Genomic DNA, 15,862 nt, shown 5'->3' with positions numbered 1-15,862 from the left:
AACAAGCGAGCCCTAGGGGGTCAGAGATGGTACCCCAGCGCCATTACTGCATGGAGAATCCTGAGGCTGTGCTTCGCTTTCATGAAACATCCTATGAACTTGGGGCTGGTGGTTGATCTAGAGAGTGGCTAGAAGTCCAGTAACCCAGACACAATACAATGGATTTCCTAACATGAACTTTCAGAGACAACTTTTAAAAATTTCTAAAAATATACATGCCTCGTGACTTAGAGATAGGTATATATTATGAATAAATAATTAAAAGAATTCATAAACAACAAATGGAAAATTTGAAAATTTACTGGCTTATTGGTATATGAGGGAGATATAAAAATTCATGGAAAAACAGAATTAAAGATAATGAAAAATTTCCCCCAACATTCACTATGTGATTTGCTTTCACTCTAGTTAAGGGTTCTGGATCTAAAATATTATATGCAATTATCGGATTATTACTTATTTTTTTTAAACCAGATATTTGGTGTTCCAATAGATATGCATTCTTTTGAATATGTTTAAACTGAAATTGATTAATTTAGGATGGAATATTTATTTTGCAAAAACTGATTAGTTTTGCTTATTATTGCATTTGCATTTAATAAAATTTAGAATAAAATTTAACATTTAGAATAAAATAAAATACCAAGGAAATAGTTACAGGAAAACTATATACTTGAGAATTATATATATTTATATTCTTTTCCTACCCTAGAGGAGGTGAAAGAATAAACACAAATATCTGTCATTAATTTACTTGCTGGGAAGAAGATGAAATTGAAGATGATTTCAAGGAGATTAATAAAATTTTCATACAAATATGTATTATTTAACCCATTGCAAGAGCACATTTTTATCTTTTGATATTTACAATAAACTCAATGAATTTCTTATTTCAATTATTTTTTCCTCCCTTCTTTTTATTTTTATTTTCTACTTATTTCTCTTCTTCCTTTATTCCTTACCATCCCTTCCTTTTGTCTTTCTTATTATCTTGCTTTGAGAAAAATAAAAATGCGAAGTATTTTTGTCCAATAACTTTTAATTGATTACTTAATAAGATTAAGTAAGATTTATCTAGCTTGATTGTTTTCATTCAATATTCTTGGATCATTGTATTCTCATCTAATTATTTAGGTTTAATACTGACAAAGGTTTATCAAATCGTTTTTTGTCATTAAGAGAACTCGGATAATTAGAGAGCAGAATGAGGGAAAACAGTTAAGATCCACTATAAGACGCATCTCATTGTGAAGTGAGGAGATCTGTGTGTCACCTCATTAAATCTAAAGTCTGACAAACTGTTATGACTCCAGGAATATCCACTTGCTTATTATTTGAAGTCCCTATGTCCTTAAAATACATGATCTCATTGTTTGGTCTCTTTATAAGGTAAACAATGGGCTTAGTCTACTAGGTACATTTAGCTAATTATGAATGGGAAAGACATTTCATTCCATAAATCTTCAAGTTCTGTGTACATGGCATAATCACATTGACTGAAGTATCAGCTTCAGTCTCCAGGATAGGAGTCCTTGTGATGCAGTGGCTGAAGTACTCAGAAACCAACTGCAAGATTGGTAGCTTGAATCAAACGGTTTCTTCCTGGGAGAAAGAGATGGCAGCTGGCATTCCTGAAAATAACTCCCTTAGAAACCTATGGGTCAGGCTACTCTTTCTTATAGGGTCTCTATGAATCAGAATAAAAAAAGGAGCTGGTTTTTTTAATTTTAAATTCCCATATTTAGTGACATAAAGGTGCAAACTTTATTTTCTACAATTCCTCTCCCTACATATTTGTGTTGGTTTAGAAGTATAATTAACACAGCAATCCTAAAGAATTACAATTAAAGCAAAACTGCCTCAATAAAGATAAGATTTACATTTACTCAAGCAGAAATGTTTATCTGGTAGTTGAATCAAAGCTTCAGTCACAGTGATTTTTTTTCTATCCATCACTAATCACTTTTTCTGGCAGCGTGGTAACAATGAAAAATCCCACAAAGCAGAAGAAAAATAGAGTGTCAAAGCCAAAGAATTACACGCTATTGCTAACCTTCACCGCGCTTACATTTTAATCAAAACATTTATTCCCAGACTCTTATTGGCAAGAAACATATCATTTTTTTCTTCAATTTATCTTGTAAAGCATTTGATCTTTAAAGCATAACGTTTTCTCAATACAGTTATACCTGCCTATTAAAAAGTCTGAATTCCCTGGGTAACATAATTAACAATCTGAGACGCAACCTAAAAATTTCATGGTTTTAGTCCACCCAGAGGCCTCTGGGAAGAAAGGCCTGATGGTCTCCATCTGAAAGCACAGCCATGCAAACCTACATGCTCTGAAGCACACGGTGGAAAGATGATGGGTTATAAGTTCCAGGACTTCTTTTTCTATGAATTTAGTACAATTTTCTGGCTTAGATGAGAAAAATTAATATGATGTGATCAAAATAGAGCTGGGATTTGAGTAAGGACATGGATGGACATGCTGGTGGTCTCTAAATATCTAGATTACGAGGATTAAGGGCTCAAGTTGAAAACAAACGCTTTGAGAATGATGAAGGCAACAAATGTACAAATGTGCCTGACACAATGGATAGATTGTGATAAGGGTTGTACAAGCCCCCCCCCAATAAAATGATTAAAAAAAGATTTATAATGTTGCGAATCCTGTGTGATAATCCTTATCTGTCGCACAGGGTCAATCTGGGCTGGAATTGAATGGGAGGTAATGGGTCTAATGTCTTGGTTTGGTATCTAGCAAATATATATTAAAAATATTTAACCATGAAATGGACTATATGAATCATCCACTTTAGTTCATCAGTTTAAAAGTTTTAGAGCATATTTATTTTTCTCTTTGTTCTTTTTACGCGATCTTTTGAGGTGTCTAGTGACTGTTGTATGGAAACAATGTCAAGTCCATCCCACGGCAATCCAGTCACTGCTGCCTTGTAGTGACTCTGTAAGAGAGTAGAAATGCTTCTTCGAGTTTTGGACACTTTCTGTTCAATGACTGGTTTAGTTTGTTCATCTGTTTTTTTTTTTCATTTCTTATGCGTGATGTTTCTTGTGTCCTCCCAGAGCTCATCAAGTCTTCTGTTTTTCTTTAATGTTCAATGAATCAAATCTGTTCTTCAGCTATTGTCACATTTCAGGTTGAATCTTGGCTCTTGTGAACTCATTCTCATTTTCTTCCACTTCAACCTGAACGTAAATATGAACATTTGGCGGGCTACTTGACAGTCAGCCTCTGACTTCATGGTAGCTACTGATCATGCACTGCTCCATCCTCTCTTCCTACAGAGGCCGGTATGTTGACTTCTGTGGGTTCCGTCTGGAGAAGTCCATGGTGCTGCTCACAGTATTGAAAGTGCCGTGGGCTGCCTGAAGGACAAACAGTTCTGTCTTGGAAGAGTGCTCCTTAGAGACAAGAATTATGATAATTCATCTTGCAAACTGTGGATACACGGTCAGGAAAGACCAACCCCTGGAGAAGGACATCAGGTTCAGTAAATTAAAGGGGCAGTGAAAAAGAGGAAGGGCCTCGCCAAACCCGACTGACACTGTGGCCGCACCAATAAGCTCAGGCAGAGGTACATTGTGAAGATGGCACAGGACCAGGCAACGTTTTGGCCCGTTATCCACAGGCTGGCTATTAGTTGGAACACGCTCAATGGCAACTAACAGTAGCAATAACAACTCTGTGAGCGATTTTTTGATATTATATGTCCTTCTGTATGCATACACATACAAGGGTCACTGGTTTTGCTTCTATGGAGACCACAACCTAAAACATTTTCCTGGCTTGGAAAAATGTTTCATTGTAAACTATAGTGATATTGCTAAGCCAAATTGAGAAAAGTTAAACTGACCTTACCTGAAAGTCTACTTAAGTCCTTCGCTTAAAATGTTGTTGGTGTTGGAAGCCCATCAAATCAGTTCCAACTCATTACTCTCCTGTGTACAACAAAATGGGTTGGATCGAGTGCACTTTAGTCCCCTAAGTAACCTTTTGCTCTTGACTAATGATTGTGAGAGGACACAACCCTGATTGCCCACATTTCCTGATTTTACACCATGCAACATTCTCCAGTTCTGTTTGCACATCTGCCTCTTGATCCATGTTCAAGTCTGAATGACCATGAAGAAGGGCTCTGGAGTTCCCATTCTTCTCAAGGTTATCCATATTTTATCATGATCCACATAGTACAATGCCTGGGTATAGTCAATGAAGCACAAGGAAACATCTTTCTGGTATACTCTACAGCCATGATTTCTCAGCCATCAGCAATGGCAAACCCTTATTCCAAGTCCTCTTCTGAATCTGGCATGAAGCTCTGGCAGCTCCCCATCAACGTACTGCTGCCACCACTGGATGATCTTCAGCAAAATGTTACTTGCATGTGATATTAATGATATTCTCCTATAATTTTAGCCTTTTGTTGGGTCACCTTTTGTGGCATTTGTATGATTTTATGTCAACTAGACTAGAGTCAAACCTGTCAATCCAGTGGTAGCTTAATGACACCTCCTTGGAGGTGTGACGTTTGCCTGAGAGTGAGGGAGTCTGGGGACTGCTTTTCTCTCTGCCAGGTCACCTTCCTCTTCCCTAGCATAGACACTATTTTCCAACTTACCTGACTTAGGTGATGAGTGCTTCCAGGGCTTCATCCACTGCTTGGAGCATTTCAGTGGTTATTCCATCCATCCCTGGGACTGTGTTTTTTTTTTTTTTTGCTAATGCTTCTAGGAGAGCTTGAACTTTTTCCTTCAGCAACATTGGTTCTTGGCTCAAATGTTACTTTTTGAAAAGGAAAATCTTGACTAGTTCTTTTGGTGCAGGGTATCTTCTTTTGATGTGCTGTCAATCACTCGGTATCTTTTTTCCACAGAAGACTTCAATAGTGCTTCCTGAGGCTTGATGTTTGGTTTTTCCTTTAATATATGCTGAGCATGTGTTCCCATTTCAGTTTTCTAACTCTAAATCATTACATATTTGATTATAATATTTAACTGTGTGTTGGAGCTGCCCTTTGAGATGTTCTGTTCTTTGACTTCATCATTTCTTCCATTTGCTTTAGCTACACTCTGATGAAGAACACATTTCAGAGTCTCTTCTGATATCCACTTTGATTTTTTCCTTCCCAGCCTTTTCAATGACTTCTTGCTTTCTTCGTTCGTGAATGAAGAGCGCAAAAATGTCCTACCACCGTTCATCAGGTCTTTTGACATCAGTGTTTAATGAAGCAAATCTGTTTTCTAAATGGTCTAGCAATTTAGATGGGATAGAATGAAGATCACATTTTATCTCTCATGGACTTGTCCTACTTTTCTTCACCTTTGACCCGAGCATACATATGAGCAATTGCTGGTCTGTTCCACAGGGAGCCCCTGGCCATGTTTGGTTTATGCATATTCCTCCTAGGGAAGTGCATGTAGATAGTCACCTTTTGGGTTGTTGAAAAAAAGCTATTATGTACAAGTTGGCCTTGCAAAATTCTATCCTATGATCTCCAGCCTTCTTTCTCTCACGAAGACCATATTTCCCAACTACTGTTCCTTCATCTTTGCTTCCAACTTTGGTATTCCAATCACCAATAATGATCAATTCATCTTAATTGCATATTTGATTAATTTCAGATTCAAGCCACTGGTAGAATTCTACAATTATGCATCACCAGCTTTAGTGGTTGGTATTGACATTTTAACACTAGTTCTCTTGACTGAGTTTCTTTGAACATGAATAGATATGTTCCATTTGTGAAACTGTTTACTCTCACTTAAAGTTGTACACCACCAGCAAATGAAGGTCCCAAAGTCTTTACTCTCACAGGCTTTACGCCACTCACATCATTACAGCCAAGTCTACTTTGAGAAGGCAGCTCTGCCTCAATCATATTTTGAGTACCTTTGGACCTGAGAGCCCTGGTGGTGTAGTGGGAATGAGTTGGGCTAAGATCCACATGGTAGGCAGTTCAAAACCATCAGCAGCTCTGTGGGATAAAGATTGGACTTCCTACTCCCATAAACTGTTATAGTCTCAGAAACCCACAGGAGGTCACTATGAGTCAGCACTGACTCAGTACCAATAATGTTCTGGCCTGAAATGCTCCTCTTCTGGCACTGCAGTGTGAAAACCTGATAGACAAGTGGTGGTGGCATAGAATAGTTTGGTATAAAGAAGAATGACTTTGAATACACCACATTTTCATGAATTTATATCCGACTATACTCATCAATGATGTGAGTTTAGGTATATCTGCTCTCATATGCATTATTATACAATGAGAGGAATTTAGGATAGGAACAAAGAATGAAATTAAGTTCTTAGATATCCTAGAAAATCCTTGATTACTAAATAACTTGTGTTTCACATAGAAATCATAAAAACACATTTTAAAATTATTTGTATTGTTTTTCTCTTAGAATTAGAAAATATATGATGTTATAAGTATAAGATGTTGGTTAGATCAAAGGTCTTCTTGTGTTGGGCTTGCGTTGAGCTTGGTGAGCATGTCTTTGGAAATGATTTCTAGTTCACACGTATTCTGAGAGAGTTTAAAGGAATGTGTGAGTAAACTGAGGCCTAGAGAATACAAAGCATTTGAACAATAAACATGATAAAGCCAGAGTACAAACTAGGATTCTGAACATCAGCGTGTTCTCTCTAGACATTATATTTAGAGTTTTCTCAAATATGTTGTTAAAATTTTATTTAATAAGGATTGTTTTTGTGCAGAGAGAATGATGGCTGATAGGTTTTGATGTTTGAGATAGTTAAGGTTTACTGTTCCAACCTGGCCCATATACACATGTGGGATTATTTGAAGGGTGGTGAGCCTCGCCTCTCTAGTTCTCGGGTCTCTTGCTTTGTGATGGTTGGACAAGGGTGCAGCTGCCTTAGCCAGTTCCCTGCTTCAGCTGGCAAGGCTCACTTCCAGCGAGACATCCCTGAGGAAAAGCCACATGGACCTACCCCAATGTAGCCCTGGGTGCTGTAGCAGTCATGTGGAGAACCCTGACAGCGCTGAGATGCTTACACGTTCACTGACCCGGCTTTCCTTCTGTAGTTGGTGTCATAGCGTGTGTTTTGTGAGAAGGAGGAAGACTCTGTAGATTGGTGTTGGATAAATGGGCTAATGTTGGACTTAGGGCTTGGACAGCATTGGGTTGGGATGCTTTCTTAATGTAGACTTACCCTTTATATAAAACTCTCTCTTATATACATAGGAGTTTCAGTGGATTTTTTTCTCTTGTCTACCCAGACTAATACAATGTTCATCTAAGTAATTTATTTAAAATTTAATTTTAATGATAATAACTATGAACCATAAAACATACATATTTCTTCATTATTAAAAGAGTAGCACCAAGCTACTATTTATCGATGTATTTTTCAACAGTTCTCTGACTAATAATGGCCTTTGTGGTGCTGTGCTGCAACCTGTACCACAGGCTGCACGTTTTCAGTCAATGAGAATCTGACTAGGGACTTAAAGATTTACTGCACAATGATAAATGACATGGATGTATAAATAAACTTAAAGGTCTTGGGATTTATTTTTATAAAAATCCAAAAACTATCCACATAAATAATGTGCTGTGACCAGAAAATTATTCACAGAGGTATTCCAGAGCAGACTAAGTAAGAAAAAAAACATATAAATTATTTTTTCAAGGTGAAAGTCAAAAAAGAGGTCTTTCTCAGATGGCTTATATGACAGCACACTAATTTGCCTCCACCTTGATTGCCAAGGCAGATTTAGCAGCAGAAAGCCTTGTCCAGGCTGTTGTTTGAGCCAACAGTCAAACCATATGGGTAGATGGAGTGCCAAATTACACTGGATAGAAGAGTTATGCCCAAGGATTAAATAAAAGATAATTTGTACTCCCTCCTCTGTGGTTTCAAACTTGGAATTCATTTGCTGATGCCATAACCAGAGCATCAGCACGAGGCACATCCCACACTGTTCCAACAACTGACCTGCATTTTTACGGAGATGGTGTGTTTGCATGTCCAAGCAAACCCTTACCTGAGCACGTTTGATGGGATTCATCTTCATTATTGCCACAATCGTTAGCTCCATCACAAAGCCATCTCTTGGGGATGCAGCGGTGATTCTGGCATTTAAATTGATCATCTGGGCAACTATGATTGACTAGTGAGGGAAGAGAAACCTTGGTCATTTTACATTAGATAAAAATGAGATTGTTTTGAATGACAGATAAGGATAAGTTAAAATAATTATGACAAGTGAGTACAATAAACACCAGAGTTTCCATTATTCATTATATTTTAAGATAAACTCCAAATATCCCAGACTTTGTTAAAATGTAACACCTCAACAGACATTACCACGTTATTCAATCTCACATTACAATAGATACATGTATTTACTTTACAAATCCTCAAACTTTGTTTTTCCATATTTTAAAGCAAATGGCCATTCTATTTCAAAATTTATGTCAAAACCATTTTCAACCAACTTAAAATTTTAGTAGCCAGCATAAATGTGTGCATTAAAAATGAAACCAATTTCATCATGCATACCCAAAGTCCTTTATTTAAAACCACACATCCACTTACATATTTGTTAAAATATTAAACAAGTCTAACTGTATTATATTTTGCTTTGGTCTAAAGTTTCTTAAGACTGTAAGGAAAATCAAGAAATAAAAAGGCAAAAAAAAAAAAAAACCACACACACACACACAAAACCAGTGGATCTTTTCTGACTTGGAGTTGATATTAAGGTTAAATATGAGATCCTAAATAATTCCATTAGTGAAAATGATCAGCACGAATTTTGACCTTCAGGCAAACAAGTAGGCATGCAACCATGGAAATAATGATAGAGACTCACTCTCATATGGAAGCTGTGAGCTGACAAACATTAAACCTCTACTATCTAAGCACATCGGGGGGCCATCTTAATGTGAACCTTCTTTGATTATTTTTTCTGCTTTCTGGAGGCAAAATTCCTACTGAATTGTCATGCTTCTCAGCATTTGTTTCTAAGCTTCAACATGCTTTATAAAGTGATTTTCCTTTCATCCAGTTTTTGCACATCAGTGCAATAAAAAGGAATTCTGTTATTAGTTTCACTTAGAATTGGTAATGTAGCCAGTTCATCATGCTGCTCGATAGCAACTCTGTGTAGTCACAGTCATTTTCTAGAATATATAATTGCTTTAAAGTAGCTTTGGTGATAAAGTATTTTTATTACTTTATAATAAGCTTTTATTCAAATGTAATAGAAAGATAGGGGGACAAACCTTATAATTTTTGGCATTTCAACATGGTAAATGTTTTCTAGTCATTCTGAAGAATAGTGTGGTCCACAGGCAGTAAAAGCCATACAGTACATTAGAAGGTCCAAATTTTAAAATGTCCAGTTTATGCACATCCACTTAAGTGAAGCTTGATCAAGGAACTTTTCAATTTTGGTCAATTATTCAAATGGGAATTGAAAAAAATGAGGAACCACAAGAATACTCTAGTGGTTCAGCATTCTATATTTTGTGAAATATAGAAGACAGAATTGTAGAATTGAAGGTCACAGATAATGCATATTTAAAAGCGAACATAATCTTCTGATATGACTTATGTGTTGTTATAATAATAGCCATGGCATTGAAAGAATATAATGCTGCTCAGAATCCTTGCAATATGTTCAAAGATTGCATATTGCTGGAGACCGACGGAGATGGTCTTCATTGATTCACTCATTGAGTTCACCGTTCATCTCTGTGCCAATCACTGTGTTTGGCTCTGAGACAACAAAGTTGAACAAATCGTAAGACATCTCCTCAGGGAGCAATTAGTCCCACAGTTGTGCCAGATGAGAAAGTATATGAAAAACAGCTTGTCAACTACGATAACAAGATGTACGGGAGATGCTATGGTGGGAAGGGCTTTCTGATGTTATCAGGACGTGATGCAAACTCAGGCAATTTCCATAGACCGGGAAGGAAACATTCATTGTCACAACAAGAGAAACAAAAAAGGCATATTTTTGATCTCCTTATAAATGGCTACAGGATAGACAGTGAAGGTTAAAAACAGACACAAGGCACATATGCAAAACAATTGATTTTAGAACTTATCCACATAATTTGAGAATTATCAAAATTAGATTGGATTCCAGTCTGTGAAAACCCTTCTAGAAGTAGAGTGAAGCTTAACCTTTAGTTACGGAATAGAAGTCTGAGTAATAGCAACACCCACTGCACTAACCCGCTGGGAGTCTAATTTGGGCGATAAGATTTAGGAGGAGATCAAAAATCAATTGTCTAGGAAGTAAAAGAGATAGGACTTATTACTAAATTGGAAATGAAGTGCAAATATAAGAGGAAACCCATGAGTGAAATCCATGACACATTCTTGGCTGAGTAGGTGGAAATGACGGATATTACGGGAAAACAACTATTTTGAAATTTCAACACAATAATAAGCATAAGAAATATAGTCCCCCTTCACATATATTGTATTATATCCTGTCATCCTCCCAACGCAATGTCTCAATATAGCAAGTTGCAACCTTTTAGCATAGCACATTTTAAAATGCATTGTATATTTTACCACACTTGTATATTGCATTCTATTAGAATCTAAGCCCACTGAAAGCAAGTTTGTTTTCCTCTCATGTTTATCTCATAGCCTACATTTATTCCTGGCACAAAATAGGCATATCCTTATTCCTGGCACAGAATATGCATACATATAGGTATACACTTATTCCTGGCACATAATAGGCATATGTTGGGCGAATTAATTAGTCCTATTCTTGCCCATGGCAGCTGTCAAACTAGACTCACAAAACTTATTTGATTATTTGTGCATTGTTATAGAATATGTTTGCAAAATATTCACTAAATAAGTAAACAAGATAATTGGTTTCCATTCACTGTTACTTAGAAGCAAACCCATGAATTTAATTTCTTATAACATTATATTACTCTGATATTCAATTGTCTAATTTTCCTTAATCTAAAGCATGATATTATCAAAATCAGCCATAGGGTATATGAGTTTCCTTGTGAGCTGGAGGCAAAATGAAAGCAGAGGCTTGAAGGGCTAATGCGTGCTTATCACGGTGCAGCATGTCTGTGTTCACAGGTAGTGAGTGCCGTGAGAACACTGCATATTTGGAGCTCTCATTTAGGCCATAAGTGAAATTGAGGGGTGAGGCAATCAAATAATGACCTGTCAATTATAAAACAAGCAGGTAAAGCAAAACCACCTGGACCATCAAATGGCATGCACCTGCCGCCCCAAATATTTGACAATAGCCTTAATTCGGGACAATAGATATTAATCTCAAATATTTTCTTTTGAGGTTTCTTCCTTTCCAAGTGAATAATAATGTAATTGACAATAACAATTGTATTATGTTGAAGCAAGGGCCTATGATGATCAAGTGAGTTGTTTGTCTATAGATGGGCAATAGAAAAATGCTTGTTAATGCATAATTTTAGAATTTTAATTCCAAAGGACATATGGCCAAATGATCTGTGTGTGGAAACCTATTGTACCAATTCTTCACATAGTATATTTAATCTTTTATATGATTCATTTTTAAAAAATCTATCAATTAACTCTTAATCCATTTTCACCTAGAATGTGATGCTAATTGGAAAGATTTTTTTTCATTCAATTAGTGAAAATTATATGCCTAGATCTAATTCTAAAACTTAAATTTTTTTCTCTGTAATACATATTTCCATATACAAATATTTTAGTTTTTCAAGACGATTAACTAGTGACTCTAATAAAATATATTCACAAACTCTTACTCAGTGTGCTTTTCAAAGGGTTTTCTCTATATTTATACAAAAATGTTTTCTTATTTTTACAAGAAAATATTTTCTAGTAAATGATAAATGTCTGAATACTACTCAAAGTGAAGAAACTCACTACTTAAATTTCTATCAGTGTGTTCCATGTTTATTTTCTACATACACTGAGCCTGTGAAGTTAAGTACTAACATGTGTGAAACATTTTTATTTATTTCATTGAGGGCCTTTTTTTTTTCAAGTCTTAGATTCTCAAGGAGCTATAATGCTCTTCTGTACATACGATTTTTTGATAATTCTATACGTGGGGTGTAGGTTTACTTTCCCATCTTCAAATTTGATCTTTGAGTCAGGGAAATGGCAGCGTATTACAGGAACGGGATGAATTTCTGAGAAACACAAATGATACTATGTGGATTGGAGAAGGATGAGAAGACAATCTAAGTTCTCTTTGTAAAGATTACTGGGAGACAAACAGAGGTCAATTTTTATCCTAGCTGTTTTCGGACTTTTCACTATTTTTCTGATACTCCACATAATAAAAGACTCATGGGGAAAAAACGACATTCTCAGATCACGTGAAGGAGAACCTACGGCAGCTCGCTGCGTCCTCGTCACTCCCATCCAAGCAGTCGTCGTCGCCATCGCACTTCCACCGAGCTTGGATGCAGTGTCGATTTCGGCAGCGGAATTCCCCATTCTTGCACATGTGGGGCACTACTTCGCCAGGGTTAACTAGGGTTCAAAAAATCCAGGGAATATGAACAATGTGAGTTAAAGTCAGTACATTAAAAGTAAATTGTGTAATAATAACAAAACGTTGCCTTATTTTACTTTATAGAACATAGGAAAACATTACTGTGAGAGTATTCTCTGGAATGAGAAATTTCATTTTCTCCTGAAATTATTACATTGGTTACAAAAGATTTATTTTAGACAACTCTGACTAAAAAATAACAATAGCAACCTTAAGTTTAGCAATAATACAATTTACATTGGGCTTATTCTACTTTGGGAATAATTTTCGTTTATATTCTCAATTAATGATCACAACAGTTTATAAAATAATTCAAAAAATTATCGACTGCTCTTGAGTCTATTTTCATTCTTAACAACCTTATTCAGGGTTTCTCAGACTGAAATTTTTATGGCATCTGGCTCTTCTTTCTATCACGGAACCACTGGGGCGTTTGAACCACTGACCATCCTGTAGCAGCTCAACACCTAAGCTTTGGGATCAGCATGATAAAAAGTAATGACCTTCGTTTTATTGATTGATGAGTTCTGTGAGAATTAATCAAAATGAAAAGGTAAGACAGCAACACCCTGCCTTGATGGTCAAGATCAGTTGTGCTCCTTAGATAGTGAGGGAGAACACTGGTTCAGCTGACGATGCGAGAAAGGATTGAACTGACCAGAAAACATAGCTGTTCTATATCCATATTCCAAGAAGGGAAACATTTTTTCTTAGCATATTTCATGTTCTCTAATCTCAAACTGTCTGCTGAGTGAATAATCTGGGAAACAACTACGTAAAGAGAAACGTGGCACTACGATTGGAGGGAGACTGCAAAATCGTTCGTTAAGAACTAAAACTAATTTTTCACTTTGAAGACAAAAGTGCACTTGATCCAAACCAGATATTTTAAATTGTCTCATATGCAAGCAAAAGCTAGACAATGAAAACAGAAGACTGAAGATGTGTTGCCATATTTATAATATGGTAAAATTATAGATAATAGATAGATAGATAGATAGATAGATAGATAGATAGATAGACAGATAATTTACCAGACTATGAGAAGAAGAAATAAATCTTTCTTGGAAGAAATTTAGCCAGATCTAAGACTTTATTTCATGTACCTTAAACATGATCAGGAGGGACCAAATCTTGGAGAAGGAAATCATACTTGGTAAATTGGGGAGTCAGCAAAAATGAGGAAGACCCTCAGTGAGATGGATCCAGCCAATGAGCTCATGACAGCCTTCACCAAGGGCCTCCCAGATAGGGCTGTTGCAGCTGCACCATTTCACGCCAGCCTACTGCTGTTTGGGGCATCGTTTTGTGAAAGTAAGTGAGTCATTGGCCATCTAATACATTGGGTGAGGTGGTTATGTGTATTACTGGTGGAGAGAGAAGTCACCAAAACCATGATAGTTCATGAAACCCAACTGGCTGGCAGTCACCCCACCCTCCCATCGGAAACCGGTGCTCTTAACTTTAAAGCCAAGACAGAGCAAATCATTCCCATAACCTTGCAGGACTGGATGGAGCAGAGGTTGTACCCTGGTACATATGGGAGCTGGAGGCACAGGGAATCCAGGGTGGATGATACCTTCAGGACCAGGGGTGTGAGGAGCGATACTGGGTGATTGGAGGGTGAGTGGGTTGGAAGGGGGGGAACCGATTACAATGATCTACATGTGACCTCCTCCATGGGGGACGGACAACAGAGGAGAGGATGAAGGGAGACGCCGGATAGGACAAGATATGACAAAATAATAATCTATAAATTATCAAGGGCTCATGAGGGAGAGGGGTAACGGGTAGGGAGGGGAAAAAGAAGAGGACCTGATGCAGAGGGCTAAAGTGGAGAGCAAATGCTTTGAAAATGATTAGGGCAAAGAATGTACAGATGTGCTTTATACAATTGATATATGTATATGTATGGATTGTGATAAGAGTTGTATAAGCCCCTAATAAAATGTTAAAAATAAAAAAAGTTAGAAATTTGTCTGGACATTTTGTGCAGAGGAAAATCAGGCAGAGAAGTGGAATTGTTTCTGACAAGCATAATGGTTCACAGATCAGAGGTTACTCAAGTGAGTGGGAAATCAGTGGGGTCTCTGAGGATAAAGGACATGCTGTTGTAAAAGCAAGGCCTCAGATCCAGCTTGCCTCGGGTCCACCCATTCGACTGACTAAATATATCGTTTTCACACACAGAAGTCTGGATTAAACGCAGCCTCGTGTTTCTCTCAGGAGCATGATTGGTGGCCCTTTTCTTCTGGCTGCAATCGACTGTGGTTAAAAGTGGAGACTCAAGGGGCTTCCTTGCACTGGCCTTCAATTCTGAAAGACTAATCATTACAGATACTTTTAAACAAATTATTGTATGCAAACACACTTAATAATGAACTATAATGGTCATAAAAATCATTTAGCAAAATTTTTAAAAGGCAGTACTTTTCTTCTTCTTTGGCGCTATCTATTCTCAGCTTGGAGCTGGGCAGTTAATATGTAGAGGTTTGCTACCTTTTCATCTGTTATTAACAAGCCCGATGAGCAACATTCTCCCTGAATTAACAAAATATTCTACTTAGACAAGAACCTGATATGATATAATCACAATCATCTTTCTCTAACTTAAATTCATCTTTCAGGTGTTCTATAGTCTTTCCATACTTAATTTCTGCTGTCAACTCAGTTCTGACTCATCGTAACCCTACAGAGCAGATGACAATCCCTTTCGAGTTTCCAAGACGAACTCTTTATTGTCAGGAACTTCACCTTGAACCCACTATTTTGAATTACTATTCTTTCTTTATATGTTCATTTAAATATGGTAAGGAATGCCGGTGTTTTCCTTGTTTGAGGATTCCAAAACCCAAGATTCCATTGGTTTTCCTCTCATAATAATCCCAACTGTTCCCAAAATGTGGCTTTCTTAAGGCCATTTTAATCACAGGAATCCTTGTACAGTAAGTTTTCCTTGTGTCTGAATGATTACAATGAAAGAATGAGGTTTCTAAAAAAGGAAAAGGTATCTAAGGCTACTGATAATTTAAAATTAAATGACTTAAAGCCATCCAGTTAAAAAGTAAGGTTTTTATGTCGATATAGAGTTCAAATATTTTCAAGGTAATATTTTATCATAATGGAATGGATGCAAATAGGCAGAACATTCAAACTTGGTTTCAGACATGGGATCCATACATCTTGAGAAATGGCTATTTTTAAAACCATGCTCTCTAATATTAAGGGGCGATTTGATAAAATGATGATGACAATGTCTAAAATTCCTTTTCACTTTTCATAGCAGGTTATGCACAATTGTT

The 15,862-nt window shown here is 36.7% G+C and overlaps 1 protein-coding gene across 1 annotated transcript in view; it reads right to left on the bottom strand.

The window, feature by feature from the left end:
* Positions 1-15,862, bottom strand: part of LRP1B (LDL receptor related protein 1B) — a 1,653,255-nt gene that overhangs the window by 769,119 nt on the left and 868,274 nt on the right. Inside the window, exons 16-17 of the mRNA XM_075529151.1 lie at positions 12,398-12,538; positions 8,040-8,165 (exon numbers count right to left, since the gene is read on the bottom strand). Coding sequence (XP_075385266.1) covers positions 8,040-8,165; positions 12,398-12,538 — 267 coding nt within the window. The remainder of the gene's footprint in view (positions 1-8,039; positions 8,166-12,397; positions 12,539-15,862) is intronic.

The sequence above is a fragment of the Tenrec ecaudatus genome, chromosome 13 (assembly GCF_050624435.1).
Source record: "Tenrec ecaudatus isolate mTenEca1 chromosome 13, mTenEca1.hap1, whole genome shotgun sequence".
NCBI lineage: Eukaryota > Metazoa > Chordata > Mammalia > Afrosoricida > Tenrecidae > Tenrec > Tenrec ecaudatus.
Note: the sequence above shows the minus strand (reverse complement) of the source record. Positions and strands in the feature narration are given on the sequence as shown.